Genomic DNA, 19,083 nt, shown 5'->3' on the forward strand with positions numbered 1-19,083 from the left:
TGTGTCATTATTTGGCATTTAGGTCTTAATATTATCATTTTAAGCTAGAGTACACTACGTTCAGCATACAAGAGGCTGGGGAGTGACAATAATCTGCATCAGTCTTTTGAGTTTTAATGCCAGTACACATGGTTTTTCCACAATCAAAATGAGACGATTATGAGAAGGTTATCCTTTGCAAACTGCTGATTAAACAGCCAAAGAAATTCAGCATTAAAAAAGACACAATTTGCAACTGGAAAATACTAATTAACTGAATTTAGATGGTCCAAATTCACAGGATTTCTGAAGGTTTTCAGTTTTGCGGTTTTAAAGGTGAAAATCTAAAAGATCCCACAGACAGGCTTTTGCTAACCCATATGGAAAAGGTAAATATAAATCTTATAAAGTTTGTATCTGTCTTGTGTGAAACTTGTATGAAAAGCATACAAGAGTGAAAACATATATAGGATCCTTTGAAAAATTCTATAAATGAAACTTGTATGTTTTGGATACTTATTAAAACAATATATGAAAGTAATGAGAAAGTGGCCACTTTCATGAGTAAATCATTTAAGCCTTATATGATTCACTATATGAAGTAGGCCACATCTTATGCAAGTCTTTTATACGTTTTTACTATTTCGTTTCCATATGGGAAGCACCTGAACCGCCTCACGTATTTTAATATTCTTTTGCTCATCCCTTAGTGTTTTTTCAAGAACAACTAAGAGCTTAAGAATATGGTTGCTGGTAGTAATTCTGCTTTAAGCTAATTAACTGTCTTAATTGTCTGCTCTGCTTTTAAATCCATCAAACTAATATCTGAAGTTATCAGGTTTATTGGTCCCTTCATCTGTCAGTGAATAATTTATGACTTATATGAGATGAAAATAGCTCGTGTCTCACTGGGGAATGATCTGAAATTATGCAAAACAGTGTGAGAATGCAGGGAAAGAAGTAAGTCCAATTGTGTTAGAGTTGAAGGAGCAGATCCTAAAGTATGCAAAACATTTTTTTGCTAAATTTTTGTATTGCTATTTGTCGATCATATACATGCAAGCCAATCTTCTCCTTCTATAAATGCATGTTTGTTTGTATTCGTGTCTTCCAGCCAGTATTTCCGTGAGACGATTCTGAATGAGATCCGTAGAGCCCGGGAGCTTTACACTGGCTTGGAACTGGCTGCAGAGCTGAGCCGAATCCAGCAGCGGCTGGACAACGTGGAGTGCCTTTCAGTTGATGTCGTCATCAATTTGCTGCTTACGTACAGGGACATCCAGGTACATCTGTCGGGTGTGGACTTCCTGAACACCGACATATTGCTGTCATTTGTCAAATTATGTGTATTGCCTTTGGGTATTTCAACCAGAGGGGCTGTGGTTCAGTGGTCCTTGTTTATCATGTACTGGGTCTTGGTGCACCCCCCCTCCCTTTTTGTTCCATGTCTGAAATGAGTTATTTCAGCTTCTCCTCCTTTAGGCCACTTTTATTCTCATTGGCTGCCCCTCATAAACACACAGTGCAAGCCAAAGCTGTGTGCCTGCGATAAGGACTTCAGTTATCTTTAATCTGAACATCCATCTGTGCTACAACATCAAAAATCATAAAAAAAAAATATTCATGATAGGCCGATTTTGATAAGGCAGCAGTCTTAAAAATAAACTTTGGCTATGTATTTGTTTAGTTTCAGTTAAATGATTTATTATTCTATGTAACAATCTCAAAAATACTGAAAAATACCCGTCACATTTCCTGGACAGGTTCCTAGGAAAGTTGATGTCTTGTTTTCTTTGGAACAAACATTCAAAAGTACAAAATGTTCAGTTCAGCCAGAACCAGTATAGTCACGAGAAGGTTGTTATTTTCAATTTGCCGTAATCTTTGCTGGCATGGCTCTGTTTTGGGACTTCCCTTCATCGTGCATACTTGGAATGCAAAGGGCAAGGAGAGCAACAGCAAGACTTCAGAGCAGAGCAGGTGTCAGTGACAACAATCCCTAACACTGATTAGGCAGGAAACAGCATGAAATGAGAGGCTGTGGTGGAGATGGCTCACACTGCTGCTTGTCGAAACTGTAACTGTGGGCGGGCTAAACAGCTTAAATGGCACGCCCTATATGAGATTAGAGAATTGCATATTGCAAAATGTACAGCTGAACCATCAGCTGATTTTCCTTGGCAGCGTCTAAGCATGACCTCATGGCAGTGAATACTAAGCTAGATTTTTCAACTACAATAAACTGGAAAAAATGAGCAAATGCCTACAGATAACAATTAACTTCAATTGACTTTTTAATGTATTGATTTATTAATTGCTACTACATTTTCTGATAACCAATTTCCTAAAATTTGTGATTGTAATTATGTTATAAAATTACCAAAAATGGGAACAAATAGTTACTATTTAATACTAACAAAACAAAAACTCAACGTGGTAATTTCACCACGCCTTTACTTTGAAAAGGGCATGCCAAAAAGTTTCTCCATAAACGTTCAGGCATTTAGCTAATCACCCACAACCTTATCAAGTTTAAACCAGCTGTCAACTCCGATGCACTGAATGTGCGTGCTGATGTCCCTGACCTTGAAAAAGAAACTACTGTACACATCTGCTGTACAAATTTAAGCAAGGTTACTGAATCAGCTTCAATCTATCTCCACCATCCCTTTACCAGTGCCACTTTCTCAAAGCGGGGCCATTTGCAGACTGCCTGTAGAGTGCTCTAGGCGAAGCGTTTGGTCTGTTCGTCTTAAACGCTCTGCTCTTTCTCCTCTTTAGTCTCCGCATTGCCATGGCTTTCTCTGTCCAGATCGTCCCACTCACCATAGGCAGTGCACAGTCTAATGAATCATTAATTAGAACAATAAGCATTGAGGATGTGCTGAATTATTCAAAGTGCTTTGGCTTTGGTGACTACAAGAAACAAAAATCTGATGAAGAGGCAGCTCAATTATTGAAGTGCTTTTTGTGATACACAGACAGTTGAGTCTCAGAAATAATAAATAAAAGGACATCAGAAACTCTCCCTTGAGGATCAAAGCAGCAAGTAAATACACTGATGAGTCAGAGTGTGTGTTTGGAGGGCACTGGAACCGAGGTACATGGGCACTAGTCCCACAGTGCTCAGCAGTGACCGGTGGTGTTCCTACAAGATCGTATTTAACTTGCTCCTTACACTGACTTTGGTGCACTTAATGTTATCTTCTGTGACTTCTGAAAGCCTTTCTGCCAGGTAGCGCTGAAGGCAAATGTCTTCCTCCTTTCTTTTTCTTTTCCTTAACTTGCAAAGCTGTGACATCACAAGAGTGTCATTGATGTCAGATACACCAGTGACAGGAGGAACAGCTCAATAGCCGATCTTTTCTTACCTTCTAGGATTATGAGTCCATCGTGAAGCTGGTAGAGACTCTGGAGAAGCTTCCGACCTTTGACCCCATGGCTCATCCACATGTGAAGTTCCACTACGCGTTTGCTCTGAATCGGTAAGGCAACAAGCATACGTGTCATAGAGATCCACAGTGTAAACCTGTACCACCAACCTGCATAGAATAGAATAGAATAAAATTCAATTTTATTGTCATTGCACATGTCACAGGTACAAGGCAACGAAATGCAGATGCATCCATCCAGAAGTGCTTTAGCCATGATATAGATATATTACAAATATATATTAGCAATAATATAGATATGTAAGTATATTACAGAAATGGGTCTATTATGGTATGTTATAATGTACACGGTATGAAGGTACGTTATGAATATGCTATAACTATAAGTATGTACAGACTATGAACAGGATATAAATATGAAATAAAAAACTATACAGAAATATGAGATATGCAGGTTATAAACAGTTGTAGAATTAAAATTTATTGCATTGTACAGAATGATTATTTACACAGAACTATACAGTAGTGCAGTTAAGATAAGCGAGATATGTGGATAATTTCTACAGAGGCTATATAAAGTGTTAGTGGTTGTGGGTGGTTGTTCAGTCCATGTTATTATTGTGTGTATGAGGGTACAGTTGTCCAGTGTGTGTTTGTGTGTAGGTGGTTGTGGGTGTTTGTATCTCCAGTCCATGTGTCTAATGTGAGTCAGATGTCAGGAGGCAGAGTTCAGGAGTCTGACAGCTGTGGGGAAGAAGCTGTTCCAGTACCTGGTGGTCTTAGTCCGGAGGCTCCTGTAGCGCCTCCCAGAGGGCAGGAGGGTGAAGAGTCCATGTGATGGGTGACTGGGGTCTTTGGTGATTTTCCCAGCCCTTTTCAGACACCACTTCCTGTAGATGTCCTTTATGGCAGGAAGTGGTGCTCCGGCGATGTGTTGGGCAGTTTTCACAACCCTCTGCAACGCCTTCCGGTCCGAGGCAGAGCAGTTCCCGTACCAGACTGTTATACAGTTGGTCAGGATGCTCTCGATGGTGCAGCGATAGAAGTTCACCAGGATGTCTGAGGACAGGTGGTTCTTCCTCAGAGTCCTCAAGAAGAAGAGGCTCTGGTGAGCCTTCTTGACCAGCTTGGAGCAGTTGGTCGTCCAGATGAGATCCTCGGAGATGTGGACTCCCAGGAACTTGAAGCTGCTCACACGCTCCACAGCCGTCCCCTTAATGTGGATGGGTGGATGTGGGTCAGCATTCCTCCTGTAGTCCACGATGAGCTCCTTGGTCTTCTCGGTGTTAAGCAGCAGGTTGTTTGTGTCGCACCACTCAGCCAGACGATCCACCTCCTCCCTGTAGGCGGCCTCATCGTTGTCACTGATGAGGCCAATCACCGTGGTGTTGTTGTTGTTGTCCAGGTGTGAGAGGACAGAGTGCAGTGCGATGGAGACTGCATCCTCTGTGCTCCTGTTCTGACGGTATGCAAATTGGTGGGGGTCCAGGGTGGGGGGGAGACAGGATTTGAAGTGTGCTAGGACCAGTCGCTCTAAGCACTTTGTGACGATGGGGGTGAGGGCTACTGGGCGGTAGTCATTGAGGCAAGATGGGTTGGAGTTTTTGGGTATCGGAACGATGGAGGTGGATTTGAAGCAGGCCGGTACCACAGCGTGGGCCAAGGACAGGTTGAATATGTCTGTCAGCACTCCTGCAAGCTCCCCAGAACACGCTCTGAGAACACGCCCGGGGATGCCATCAGGACCTGCAGCCTTGTGGACATTAATCCTGCTCAGCACCGCTCCTACATCGGTGGGGGAGAGAGTCAGAGGTTGGTGGTCTGGCGTCATGTCTGCTTTGGTTGTAGTTGTTGGGTTCCCTCGCTCAAAATGAGCATAAAAGTTGTTGAGCTGGTTGAGGAAGGAGACATCAGAGGATACAGGGGAGGGTTTGGTGGTCCAGTAGTCTGTAATGGTCTGGAGTCCTTGCCACATGCGTCGGGGGTTGGAGTTGGAGAAGTGTTCTTTAGCCATAGTCGCAAGGCTAAAACAGGTTTTCTGAAAGTCCACTGAGCCAAAGCTGACCCCACAGAAACCTTTCCTGCAGAAACCCTGCAGCATGCACACATTTTCAGTTTGACAGATAAAAACTTTAATGAAAAATGTTACAGTAGGAGCTTTTTAGTGTGTGTTTTTGTTTTTTGCGACCCTTGACATTTGAGTAATGTGTCTTCTCCACAGTGTCGCTGGTATTGTGTTCACCTTTTAAATCTGTCACTGTGGGGAAAAGTAGTCCTGGGGACACTTACCGTAGCAGGAGCTAACACTGTATATTCAGCATATCCCTGTTTTCTGTACTCGTGTTGCTATGTTTGCCTGTTCTGTTGGATATAAACCTTAAAAGCTTTTCTGCCTGTCATCCCTCTCGCTCACTGCATCACATAATTTGGCAGTTTGATAGGGTCACAACTGTGTAAGATATGGACATGAAACTTTCGTTACGCAGTTCACATGAGAATGATGGTCAGGCTCCAACAGACTGTGGTGTGACCCACGAGTACTGAATAAGGGACATCAAATAGAGGGAAGGCGCTGGCCTTTATATATTTCAAGTTATTTATTTATCAGTCTTTGACTTTCTCCCACCTCATGAAATCTTTGGTGAGATGCTTCACACAGATGTTGTCATAGAGATGGGCAATTTTGCCACGCTGAAAGGCTTTCATTTAAATTACATAAAACTAGATGCTTTATTGATGCATGAAGAGTAAACTAAGATATCACTAAGTTATCAGAATGTGAAACTAAAGAATATTTAACCGTATCAAAAAGATTTTGTTAAATTTTGAAGAGAAGCAATGACATACACTTAAACACACCTGCTTTTTCTTTAAGTACCTTTCACAAAACACACCCAGGTTTCCTGGAATAAAAACTTTTAAACACAGTGAAGCAAATGCACTCTTTTCCTTTGTCCTAGTCTTTTCTCTAAGTATCATAAGGGCTGCCACAGAGTATTTTTCATGGTGTTCAGGGTTTTCTTTAAATATATTCTAGCGGTTTCATTTATCTTGCGTTAGCAGAGCAGTATTGAAATCCTAAATGTATGTCTCTAAGCAGCTGTGACATTATCGGTGCGCGTCTAGCTACAGTACTCGTCTCAGGAAGAGACAGATGTACAAAACAGGAGGTTTTGGCTGCTTGTTTCTCACCAGCTGCTTTTCTTGTAAACTTCCTGCGGTTTTCATGGTGTGACTGCCTCAAACAGCAATAAAGCATGCTGTTCTTTAATTTGGCAGCAAATGGAAAATGTTTCTGTAGGGTGCCAAGATGCCCGTGTGTTCGCTGTTAGTAGCTGCTCCATTCCCACTATATGATATTGCATTTGCGAGCTCGAGGCGGCATACCGAGACATTTTGTCAGACCAATTCACTGAATGAGCGGTAATGATGGAAAACTCTGTGTCTTTGGTGAGGTTGAGTTGTATCCTCCAGTGTTAGAGCAGGTCGACATAAGCAGAGGGTAGGAGGGCATTTATGTCAGTTCACCTATTCAGCAAGTAAACCATTGCATAAATACAATAGCTGTTCCAGGAGATTGTTATGCCACAGGTGGTGTAACTGTGTTGTTGTCTGATTTGTTCTTGTTGGTGGGAGGGAGAAATAGATTTTGAGTGCACTAAAGGTGGTAAATAGGTCATATCTTCTTTTTGAGACTTTTGGAGCCAGTAATTATATTTTTAACTTTACTGTACTTTATTTTACTGTATGCATTTAGTAGCAACTTTAAAGACAAATAAATAGAAAAAAACGAATAAATTACCATGTATTATTATAAAACTGACCTGCCAAACAGTATAAAAAGCACCACATATCCCCACATACAAGCTGCAACATGCAGCTTGTATGTTTATGCAATTGGAATCCAATGATATGATACGCATTATTTTAAAATGCATAATGAGTTGCATAATGAGTATTTTTAATTTGGATACTTTAATATTCAAATTACATTTTTTTTTTTTTGGGAGGGGGGGGGACCACTGAATAACTGCTAATAAAGTAATATCAAATGTGGTAATGACATAGGGATTCTGCTACACAGCTCACAGGTAAAATATAGGTAAGATACACTGTAAAAGAAAATACAAATATACCCAAAAAAGCAAAAAACAACAGGGACTCTAAATTCAAACAGGGAGGCAGGGAAAATGAGGGAAAGATTCACAAATACCATGACTAAAAAAAAAGGACGGGACTATTTATACACATCAGAGAAACAGAAACAGCAGAGTGGACAAGACACAGGTGTAGACAGTCATGACGACGAGATGGGGGAGGAAATGAAATTCACCTAACTATCAAAGTAAAACCAGGAATGACAAGAGAACCCAAGTGAACACAGAGATGCAAAAACCTGCACAAAAACATAGTAGAGAAGGGACTCAACGGTGGCGAGAACACTAAGCCCGAAACAAAAACACAAATATTAAACTGTTGATTACAGTAAGGGAAAACATGGAGGAAATTGCACACAAATACAAACTCCATAAAAACAAAACTAGAACTTTAATACAAGAACTAAAGCATCTGGAAACTAGAAAGCAGGAATCAGAATCATCCTAACTGTTGTGTAATTATTGTTCTCACGCTACCAAAAGCTAAAACTAACACTAAAAATTCATAAAAACAAAACTAAAACTAAACATAAAAACACAAACACAGCATATCACATATCTGGAAGCACACACCTGCATATTCTGTTTCATTGGTATCCCCTGTAAGATTTCTGGGAATAATTTTACACACCATAAAGGCTAGGCGTGATTTTTGCACCGTTGTGCTGAAGTGCCAAATATTTGATTTGCATGATCAGACAAAAGCAGATCTCTCCATTTTAGAATTTATGTTTTCCACACAATCGTTAGCACTCATCCCTGAAGCCTCTGTGCATTTGAGCATGCCCATAGATGTTCTAGCTATTGCCTCTATTGCTAAAAAGAACACTAGCAGCTCTATGTTATGTATTTATAATCACGCAGAAGTAGAATTATATCCTTGGAAATGCAATCTCTTCTTTTAAGCCTGTTTCAAAGCTTCTATTCAAATTACTCATAAACTGCCTTCGGATAATAGTTTGTAGAAAGTGGCACCATAGAATAGTAAAGTCAAATAATCTACTCTGTTCTGAGTGTGAAACTGAATGAATTCCTTCACTGAGATGCAGTCGTATAAATCATTACCTTCAATGAGCTCTGAGTAAGCAGCATGCAGCCCACACCATGCCTTGAGATTATCAATATTTAGCCTTAATAGGCACTTAATCATTGATCTAAAGTAGGTGCTCTGCTTCTAAATGAATCTGGTGGGTTGAAGGGGCTTCCGCCTCAGGCTTCAGCTCTGCTTGGAGGCCTGCTGTGCAGGTCTTACTGCTAAGAGCCTGATGAGATCGAGGAAAAAAAATCCCCATTTCCAAATATCCATCAGCACTCTGAAGAAAAGAAAGAGGGAAGCGGAGAGATGCATTCGAAGAGCAGATCTTGTTTCCCTCGTTGCTCTTCCCCCTGGGCAGTCTCCATGGTAATAGCTGTCAGCTCATATGTTTTATTTAACCTTCACGCCCTGGAGAGAAGCCACGTTATGTTAATAAGGAGGGTTTTTTTCATGACTGTCACACATTTTGTCTGTGTGAAACTCTGCAGGATATCACCTCTCATTTCTTCTCCCAAGTCTGTGTTTTGGACACAATCTGTTATCTTTTCCGATTAATAAATACTGTTTGTCCTATCCATACTTTAGCTGTTATTTACATAAAATAAAATGTGTGCAACACCAATTGTAATCTCAAAATGTTGTTTTTTATAGACGCTCCAAACAATTTACTGACCTGAGGACAGCAGCATTTATCTCCTTCGTTCAAAACTGCTGAAAAGCTTTGCTAAAAAAGAAATCCCTTTTTTGATTTCACAATACTAAAGCAAAGGTTGGTCTAGGTGCAAGGGGGGTGCCTTGGGAAATCAGAAAAATTCAATCAGAAATAAATAAACCAACTGGGGATAGATCTCTGGGGATAGGCCACAATATGGTTTCACACTGACACACTGAAATCAGTAAATTACTTTACATGTGTGAAACGGTGTATCACTTTGTCTTTTGTTTGAATATCACATTAAAAAGTAAAGTAAAAACACTGCGAGGAAAGCTATACATTTTTAAACTTATTGTATTGTTTAGCATTCATAATTAGAACATTTTACATTTTCTGTGATGCATTCAGGAGGACAGGCCACCGCTCCTCCCACCTTCAGTCAAGCACCTAACCACAAGCTTCCTGGTCTCTATTTGTGATCCAACTTCTGTTGACCAATCGTGTTTGAACAGGCTTTATTTCCCTGCAGGTAAACAGTCTGTGTGAAAGGGGGGGAAAAAACATAATAAGGAATGCATTTGCAGAGAGAAGTCGTATGGAAACCATTATGTGATCACAGTTCAGTATTTTATTTAATTTATGTTTGCTTTTTTAAAATGTATTTAATTGCTTCTTTTAAAGTGGCTTCACAGTGTAATGGTGTAAACGTTCAACTAATATGCAAAAACTCCCTGGTTTCAGACCAGGAGTGGACACAAATCCTGAGAGGCACGTCTCAGAAAATCATCCATCAAGCCAGAGTCGTAGAATTAATGGAATGACTTACTCCAGGGCTGTAGTTTAAGCTAGCTTTGCTTTAACGACGAAAAATTTCGCACGACAGTATTATTTACCCATCTAGATTGAAATTACATGTAGCTGTACATACTTTGATGGCTTTCATCCTGGCAGCAGTTTAGGATGAGTCACTCTCTACAAGACTGATGTAGATGTCACTGAACTGGAGCTCTGTCGCCACTTTCAGGGATTTAAATAAAGGCAGAATATGAACCACAAGTCCCCAAAATTCAGATTTATCTTTGAATCTTCGTTTTTCCCTCCACGGATAGATGATCCAAATAGTCTTGGCCTGAGACAAGTGAAAAAAACAACACTTTTGTCCTGCAATACTCTCATTCTTTCCGGTCATAGTGGATTAATGTTTGCCTGCCAGGGAAGTGATTCAGTCACGTGACTGAAAACTATGGTTTGCAGTTCTTTACATTAAAAGAAACGACACTGTACAAGGTGTTCCTCTAGTAAATGACGAAGATGAATCTGGCGACCTTCTTCCATTGCTCTGTAGTCTAGGTCTGATGCTCACGTTGCCATTTTTGGTGCTTTCGGTGGTGGACGGCAGTCAACGCGGGTCCCGTGACTGATCTGCCGCTTTGCAGCCCTATACACAGCAAACTGCAATGCCCTGTGTATTCGGACAACTTTCTGTCAGAATCAGCTTTAAATTCGCTCAAATGCTTACGCTTACCCATTTTTTTCTGCTTCTAACACATCAGTTCTGCGGACAAAATGTTCACTTCCTTCCTAATGTATCCCACCCACTAACATGTGCATTGATGAAGAGATAATCAGTGTTATTAACGTACCTGTCAGTGGTCATAATATTATGTCTGGTAACTAAAGTAAGTTTGACATTTGTGGTTTAAAAAAAGATAATGGATTTGAAAACTCAACATGTACCTGTAGCAACTGTTTCTATAGGAAACAGTTGGTATATTAAACATAATTCATGTAGCTAATAAATCAAGACAACTGAGATGACAGTCAGATTTATAATTCAGTCTATCTTCCTATTTGCATTCCTGTTACTATGAAGCAGCAGCGTTAAACATGTCTTCTGTTGACACCCGGTGAAAAAGTTAACATCCATGTAATGTAAGCAATTACCAACTGAAGAGGTTATCACTCGTTCTTTAATACCATAATAGATTCCTTTTTCTCTCTTTGTTATTTTCCAGTTCGACTGCTCGTTAGAGAGTCTCAAATTATTTCCTCGCAGGTCAGTTATAACTGATCATTTAGTCCCTCATTGAACACCTGTGGTGCAATTGGAACTTCACAGTGCTAAATAAAATTGGGCATTCTCTTAATGAACCCAGTCACCTCTGTAATTTAAGGTCCTGGTGGCGTCCTCTGTGCCTGGTATTAGTGTCCAATAACAATACCTTTGCAGCTGTTCCCTTGCTACTCACACGCAAAACACACATATTTATCTGCTCCACACACCTACACCGCATGCACATGCATGCTGCTGGTGATGCTCATTTTAATGCAATCTGTTCAAACCAGTTATTTATTTATACACTTGAGAATATACATGGTCATTTGGCCATTTCTTTGAGTCTCATTAGCTTTTAAGTATGCAGTAAAACTATAAGTCATTATTCATGTTCTAGAAATTGTATTTTAAATGCCATCATGTACCATTTTAATGTTTACCCTTTAGGCTTTGAAAATACATTAACTCTTGGTGTGATTATGTAAGACAGTTGTTCAACAATAGTGATTCAAAGGGGAGCGTACAGTACAAGTTAAATGCAGGTTTGTAATGGATTTAATGCATATATGAGATGTGATATGCATAGAAATAATCTCATCTTTGTAGCTCACGTCTGCTTGAAGCAAGGAAAAAGTAGCACAGCCTGCCGGTCTAAAGAGTTAAGCATGGGCAAAATTGCATTCTTTGTAATGCCCAGTAGGGGGTAACACCATCTGGTTGTAAATTGAAAACAGATTTAATAGAAGTCTATAAGAAAATGATCCTGTTTCTCACTTGTTTTGTGACCTCAATGACCACAGTTTATGATCTCATCTGCTGGTTTTAAGTTTGCTCCAACACAGCACAACATTTATTTTGTTTGTTATTTTTTCCATTTGGAGTAAAATAAATATTAAATCAGGGTGTCTACCACATGCCTGATAAGTCAAATCTCCCTGGAACTGTAGCACGGCTGACCTGGATTGTGTGTAAAGCATGATACAAAAAATATTAACATTTATAAATGCAAAAATATGAAATATATTTTAACTAGCTGCATCAGTTCTGATTGTCTGGTTGCAGAAAGTCTGGTTGCAGTGGAGAATGTAATTTTCTATTACTGTCTGTGAGATGCAAAGGTGCTTTCAGGCTAAATGAGCAAATATAATCTCTCCAGAAACTTCTGGGTGTGATTGCAAATGGGTGTGCCCATAAAACCTTCAAGTGGAGGTGTACAGGAGCCACCCTTACCAGATACCATTGAGCCTAGACACCTTGCTGACGAAAAGAAGTACTTTCCCTTTCGGGCTTTGACCACAAGCAGAATTTAAACAAAAAGGAAGATACATTTTCACTCAGAACAAGTAATTAACTTCTGAGTGTTTTGAAAGTTTGGTAAGGGACTGGGATAAGGAGCTTACTGATATAGTGAATTTATGGACACTGGTATAAAAGTCCCCTTTAAGATTAATAAGTGTTAATAATAACAAACCTAAATCCACTGATATCTCTAGATATGCTCAAAGCTGTTTTGGGGGGTTAGTTATTAACTTGTTACATGCCTTTTTGTGTTTTTTCCTGTGTGTGGTTATAGAAGGAACCTTCCGGGCGACAGGCAGAAAGCCCTGGACATCATGCTGCCCCTGGTGGAAGGCGAGGAGCAGGTAGCGAGTGACATGTACTGCCTGGTGGGACGTATCTATAAGGACACGTTCCTGGAGTCAGACTTTACCAACACACAGAGCAGAGACAACGGCGCACTCTGGTAAGAGAGCAGGCAGGATGTCAGTGTGCATGTGACATTTCTGCTAAGCCAAACACATTCTGAGTCACCAAAAATTACCATTTCTAAGGGCAGGGTGCATGGGAAGTACAGTGACTCACTAGATCACACCATTAAGAGTTTATCATGAATGGTGTCAGTCAATGCAGGATTTCATAATGGCTCTCATCATGAAGGTAAAACCCTTTGCTGGTAATGAGTCTGTGAATAAACCACAGCCACGTAGTGTGCAAAATTCTTTGAGATTGCACAACAACACCTCATAGCAACATAAGAACAATACCATTAAAATCCAGACTACAGGGATCATGGATAACATACCAAGATGACTGAAATGTAAAATTAGCAAACATTAGCAGTGACAATAGTTTGAGCTGCTAAATGTTTTGTGCATGTTAAGCTGAGCTGCCTGGTTTCTGCTGCTGGTAGCAACAGGAAGTGGTGAGCTAGCATTTATTTAAGAAAAAAAAACCCCATTGTGAATATAAATATTGGTACAGGTTAAGATTAATGGCATCATGATTCAGGAAAGTGTCCTAGTTGTCTAATATCTCTGTAGAACCACAAACCCTTGCTATTTGAAGACTCTGCATCACTTCCACACTGCCTAGTGTGACCAAAAATAGCTGAAACTTTTCAGTTCAATAAAGTTAAACTGGTTTGGGTAACATCAGACTGTTGTAGCTTCATATTAGAACAATAAAATCAGAAATAAAAGACATTAAGTTCAGCGGCATTGGCACAAAAACTGCTGCCACGCTGAATCTTTCTTGTGTCTCGTCTTTTATCCTTGGGAAACCACTTTAGGGATGATTTGCCATCTCTCAAGAAGTCTCATATTTTTAAACTGTGTTTCAATAAGTCAAGTATAATATAGTCTTGTATGTCCTATATTAATCCTAACTAGAAGCAGTATTTGTTTGAGTGAATTTTAGTGACAATTTATACTTGGCTAGTTTCCCCTTCATGGCTGTCTTCATTTTTACATCTGGACAACTTTGATTGCAGCTGCTGTTCAAAAGTTTCTCCGTACAATTTTTATCCTGGATTTCAAATATCAGGCTGACCTGATTTTAATAGCGAGGATCTATTATGGTCCAGTTAGCAGCTGTCATCAGTGTAAGGCAAGTGTATGGGCAGTGCATCAGGTCAGAGGATGTATGCGTACGTCTTATGAGATGTATGCACATCGTTTCTTCAAAATTCATGGCAGTCGTAAGTTTATCCTCCAGTGTCCAGCTGTCAGAGTAAACTATGGAGGCATCCAACAGTGACCTTTCAGCACTCTTCATGTTGTTGTGTGCCATTCACTCCACACTGAGGAGGAGGTTTTGCCTCCCACCCAGCTCATCAAATTTACCCCTTGTAAAGTCGTCTTTCTCACCAAAATGGAAACCGAGTTTCAGTATTAACACAGTGGAGGAGACCCAACGTGCATCAAAGATGGATCACAGCAAGTGGTAAGAACAGGGCTTCACTAAATGATCTGTCATCAACCTTCATCAGGACTTCCAGGGAGAAAAGAGGAGTTAAAATCAGCTTTTTGTGGGTGGAGTCAGAAATCCTTTTGGTTGCACTTTTACATTAAAGGTTTCTGTGTCTTCTTACAGTTTGGCATCTAATAAAGAGATTAGTGTGAGTAAATTAACATTCTGGTGTTTACGTTTTCTAATTAACATTTTTTGGAGCCTGACAACTTGCAGGGACCTTTTGGATATGATCGAGTTGGATATTTGCTACCCAAAAACTAGCTAAGTCAGCTTGACACTAATGAGTAAGCACAAAGAAAGATGCATTTGCAGGGTTTCCAGCAGCTTGTTGAAACTGAACTCTCAAATTTGCCATCTCCTATGAAAGTGCTGTGTGAGCTCTTTGATTCTCTGTAAGCCCTCGAATCACCACACTGCAGCTGCTTACCTGCAGGGGCTGAGAGGAATTACTTGTTCACTTTTTGCTGTGATGCGAGTGCACCAAGGCTAACATTAGCTGACGGAAGTCGGCTTATTGAGAACACAAGGCGGCTGATTGTCTTTATCTGGAAATTGCTTTTTAAGATTTCATATCTTTGTTGACTGCTTAGATAATCAAGCTCCCATCTGGCTGTTATTTCCAATTCCGTGTCACAACTTGGCACAGGCCTCTAATAACGCTCGCACCCCTCCCCTCCGCAGAACAGATTGCTCATTAAATAAATGAAATTTCTTGTTTTGTGGGGGTTCTCACAGTTGCTGTTTGATGTTCTGTGGCCCCCAACTCAATATGGCTGTAATTATTTTTTTCTATCTTGAAGTGTCTCAGAAAGCCGGGGGAGTCCTGGGAAGCCATCCATTATCTCAGGGATGCTTGGGATTTGGAATGACGCATTTCTTGGAAGAAAACTGTTTATGTGAATCATTCTTCTTCTCTTTTCAGGTTTAAAAAGGGGTTTGAGTCAGAGCCAACACTACACTCTGGTATCAACTATGCTGTTCTTCTGCTGGCAGCTGGACACCAGTTTGACACGTCGTTCGAGCTCCGCAAAGTGGGTGAGTGGACCCTGGTTACTTTGGTCTGTGTCCTAAATATGCAGCTTTTCATTTTATTACACTAAGCCTGCTGACTAACCACTGAGTAATCAAACTCTAATCAGTCTAATCAGTCCTTTGTCTGTAATTTACACGATAATTGTTATCCTAACGTGGAAATAGGGGTCAGTTAAAGCTGCACAAATAAATAACTTATATGAATGGAAATGAAAATTGCGTCACCCACAGAGAAACAATTCCCCTCACAGCTAAAGTGCAGTTTAGCATCTTTCAGCTCATTGCGTTTGTTCTAACTTGGTGTCAAATGAACTACCTTTGCTATGGCAGCAGCTGTTTTTAATGGAAAACCTCTAATAAACTCACATATGCTTCTAACTCAATGCCAAACAACAACTGTACAAAGTCTAGAGGAACCGAGGGCAGCAAATCTTTGGAGTTAGCTGGAACCAGAACAAATGCAGAGGAAGTGAAAATTGGATTCATTTAATTCACCCAAGTGGCAAGAGACACGGCTCCAAATGAGAGATAATTTTGTTATGTGTTTGCTGAGTGTGTTAATAGTGTTTGCTAACACATTCAGCGTGTCAGCTGTTGACACAGTGGATGGTGATAATCTTTAACAGATTTTTTGACCACAAAAGTGGATGTAACTCCAAAATTCACTTTCCTGTTAGCTTCATTTTAGTTCAACAAGGCAAGAGGGAGATATATGCTGCTAATTGTTCCTTACACAGCCACTAACTGTGTATGCCTGTCATTTGGTGCAGAGTAGAGTGTGCCGAGTCATTTATTAGAGGGGTTTTTTGACAGAAAGTGACTTCCTGCAGGTGAATGCTATTAGGATAAGGTTGGAATGCCAAATATGAACCAGGGGAGTAAAGTTATGGGTTGGAAAACTTTGTTAAATAAAGTTATTTTTAAACCTTGTTATTATTATGCATATTTCAATAAAGCAAAATCAAATAATGTATAGTTGTTTCCTTTTTTAGTCAGGCAGGCGTGTAGCTGAGCTTTTGCCCACACTTTTTTTCCCTCTGAAGTCTGAGGCTCAGAGGAACTCCGGAATCTGGGAATTAGAGTTGGCTTTTCTGGGAATTGGCCCGCAGCTCTCTAAATTAACCCAACCCTCCATCCCTTTATGCATCCCTGGGGTTATCTCATAAGATCCCCACTGTCTCTCCAAATGGCAGATTTCTGCAGCAGGCTGTGCAAAACATGTAGCTGCTGCTTATCTTAGCAGTTCTAATAAAAATAATAATATAGCTAGGCTGCTGTAGTGCGAGTTGTGGCACACCCAAGTACAGCATGGTCTTTCTTTGGCTTTCTTGTTAACTGGCATGTCTGCCTATGGTCCACATGGAAATGGAACAAAATATTTCACCAGCATTAAATTGTTTGTCTTGTTTGCAGGAGTTAAGCTGAGCAGCCTGCTGGGTAAAAAAGGCAGCCTGGACAAGTTGCAGAGTTACTGGGATGTGGGCTTCTTCCTGGGTGCCAGCATCCTGGCCAGTGACAGCACCCTGGTCATCCAGGCTTCTGAGAAACTCTTCAAGCTTAAAGCCCCTATATGGTGAGAACACAATCCGTTCAAATTAGCATGCTAAAAAATGCATTTTAGACCACTTCCATCACCAACTGTGACTCTCTGTTTGTCATATGAAGTCTGCTCTGCTTCCCTTTGAAACTAAAGCAGCCATCTGTGGCCACTGGCAAACATTTGGTGTATTTGAAGAACAAAGAAAAAAGTCACCAAAAAAAGCCACTTTGCTCATTTGAACAGTATCTCTGTCTTTACATTTTAGATTTGAAGGATATAAAAGCCTGGTGTCGTAATTTTTTGTGAATTGTCAAAAGTGTGGTACAACGTTTCTCCAAAGATAAAACTGAGAACTGATATTTTTTTACACTTTTTATAGCGCATATTCGTCTTTAGGCCCCCAAGCTAGCCTGCAAGTCTAGATGTGTTTTAAAGAAAGATGCCACATGACAATATCCCGTTCACGCCATCGTAACATAATGCCTTCACGGTGGTGGAACATAGTTATAATTGCCCGCAAGGCATGTGGTAATTTCAGACTTCACACAGATTTTATGATACTTTATGTACAACATGTGGAGGAAAATAATAAAAACGTTTCTTTTTTTTCTACAGTGCATGAAACCCAGCTGTTTTGTGTTTGTTTTAGTGCTCTGAAAACCATCACACCAAAATCAGGCTCCAGCATAGAAACGCAGTCATATCTTAAAGTGTTTATTTGTTAGCAATTTTCCTTAAACAACGCTAAAGTTATCTACCAGTAAGGTATTCTCTTTTCTCTGTCTTCATATCACATGTTTTTGTAATTCTACAGTCACACTGTGGAAAACATTGGTTGGAAACTGCGGCGTGAAATTAATGCAACCCTGTCCAATGAACTTGTAATCTTGTTACCTTTAAAAATGTTGCTTTGAAGACCAGGGGACTGCTGTCCGAGTCAGAATGGAACTTTAAAAATGTTGATAAAGCATTAATAAGATGAAGTCAGTCTACAGGAAATTACAATGCAACCATTTGGTAACCAACTTGAATCAAGTCCCCTATTACAAAGAGATGTTTCACAGACAAGTTGTGGCCGTCGGCACAGATTGACTCAGACTGAGTGCAATAAGCTGACAGTTTGTCAGCATTTATATATTAGATGGCAACTATTTGCAAAGCAGCCATAAAGACATATACCACAGCAGTAAAGTTGTTTATTCCTGTTATCTGGTAATACTTCTGTTGCTTCCAGGTATTTGCGGTCATTGGTGGAGACCATCTTGATCTTTCAGCACTTCAACAAGCCCAGTGTAGAGCAGCCCTCCTACAAACAGGAGCTGGTGGACTTTTGGATGGACTTCCTGGTGGAGGCGACCAAAAAAGATGTCTCCTCTGTTCGATTTCCTGTAAGAAACACAGATTAACATGAAATAATACATCTGAGTTTTTGTTAAAATGTGGAAACAAAAAAAAAAAAATGCAATGCAAGCTCAGAAAATTAAAGGTTTAAAATGTGCAATGCATATATGTCTTGTCCAGGTGTTGATTTTGGAGCCAACTAAAGTGTACCAGCCTTCATATTTGTCCATAAACAAAGACGTGGATGACAACACAGTGTCAATCTGGCACGTTGCTCCTGATGACAAGGTGCGTGTCCCACTGCAGTAAAATTATTTAAAGAATATATTTGCTGCATAATACTGAGTATAGGTTTATGTACTGTATATATGTATTTTGCTTGCTTTTAATAGGAATATGGGTAACAGAAAGAAAAAACTCTCATTGCAACCATAGAAAAATAAAACAAAATCCTACGCTGGTGCACCTCAACAGTCTGTGCTGGTTTCATCACTCTGTTTTATGTTAGCAAACATACTGATGCTTCCACTGGTTACAGTAAATGATGAACTACAGATAATGTCACATAAGGCGACAGATGTTAACGAAACAGGAAAGCTGAGATCGTGATCATGTCTCTTCTAGATCTGGGGAGATGCTGTGT

General features: G+C 40.1%; 1 protein-coding gene across 1 annotated transcript in view; it reads left to right on the forward strand.

Moving 5' to 3' along the window:
- Nucleotides 1-19,083, forward strand: part of map3k5 (mitogen-activated protein kinase kinase kinase 5) — a 95,349-nt gene that overhangs the window by 37,980 nt on the left and 38,286 nt on the right. Inside the window, exons 5-11 of the mRNA XM_085373041.1 lie at nucleotides 1,094-1,262; nucleotides 3,358-3,464; nucleotides 12,849-13,019; nucleotides 15,450-15,562; nucleotides 16,973-17,132; nucleotides 18,334-18,487; nucleotides 18,621-18,728. Coding sequence (XP_085229167.1) covers nucleotides 1,094-1,262; nucleotides 3,358-3,464; nucleotides 12,849-13,019; nucleotides 15,450-15,562; nucleotides 16,973-17,132; nucleotides 18,334-18,487; nucleotides 18,621-18,728 — 982 coding nt within the window. The remainder of the gene's footprint in view (nucleotides 1-1,093; nucleotides 1,263-3,357; nucleotides 3,465-12,848; nucleotides 13,020-15,449; nucleotides 15,563-16,972; nucleotides 17,133-18,333; nucleotides 18,488-18,620; nucleotides 18,729-19,083) is intronic.

The sequence above is a fragment of the Diplotaxodon limnothrissa genome, linkage group LG15 (assembly GCF_057381915.1).
Source record: "Diplotaxodon limnothrissa isolate DT_005_m linkage group LG15, D_limnothrissa_male_GT1.1, whole genome shotgun sequence".
Taxonomy (NCBI): Eukaryota; Metazoa; Chordata; class Actinopteri; order Cichliformes; family Cichlidae; genus Diplotaxodon; species Diplotaxodon limnothrissa.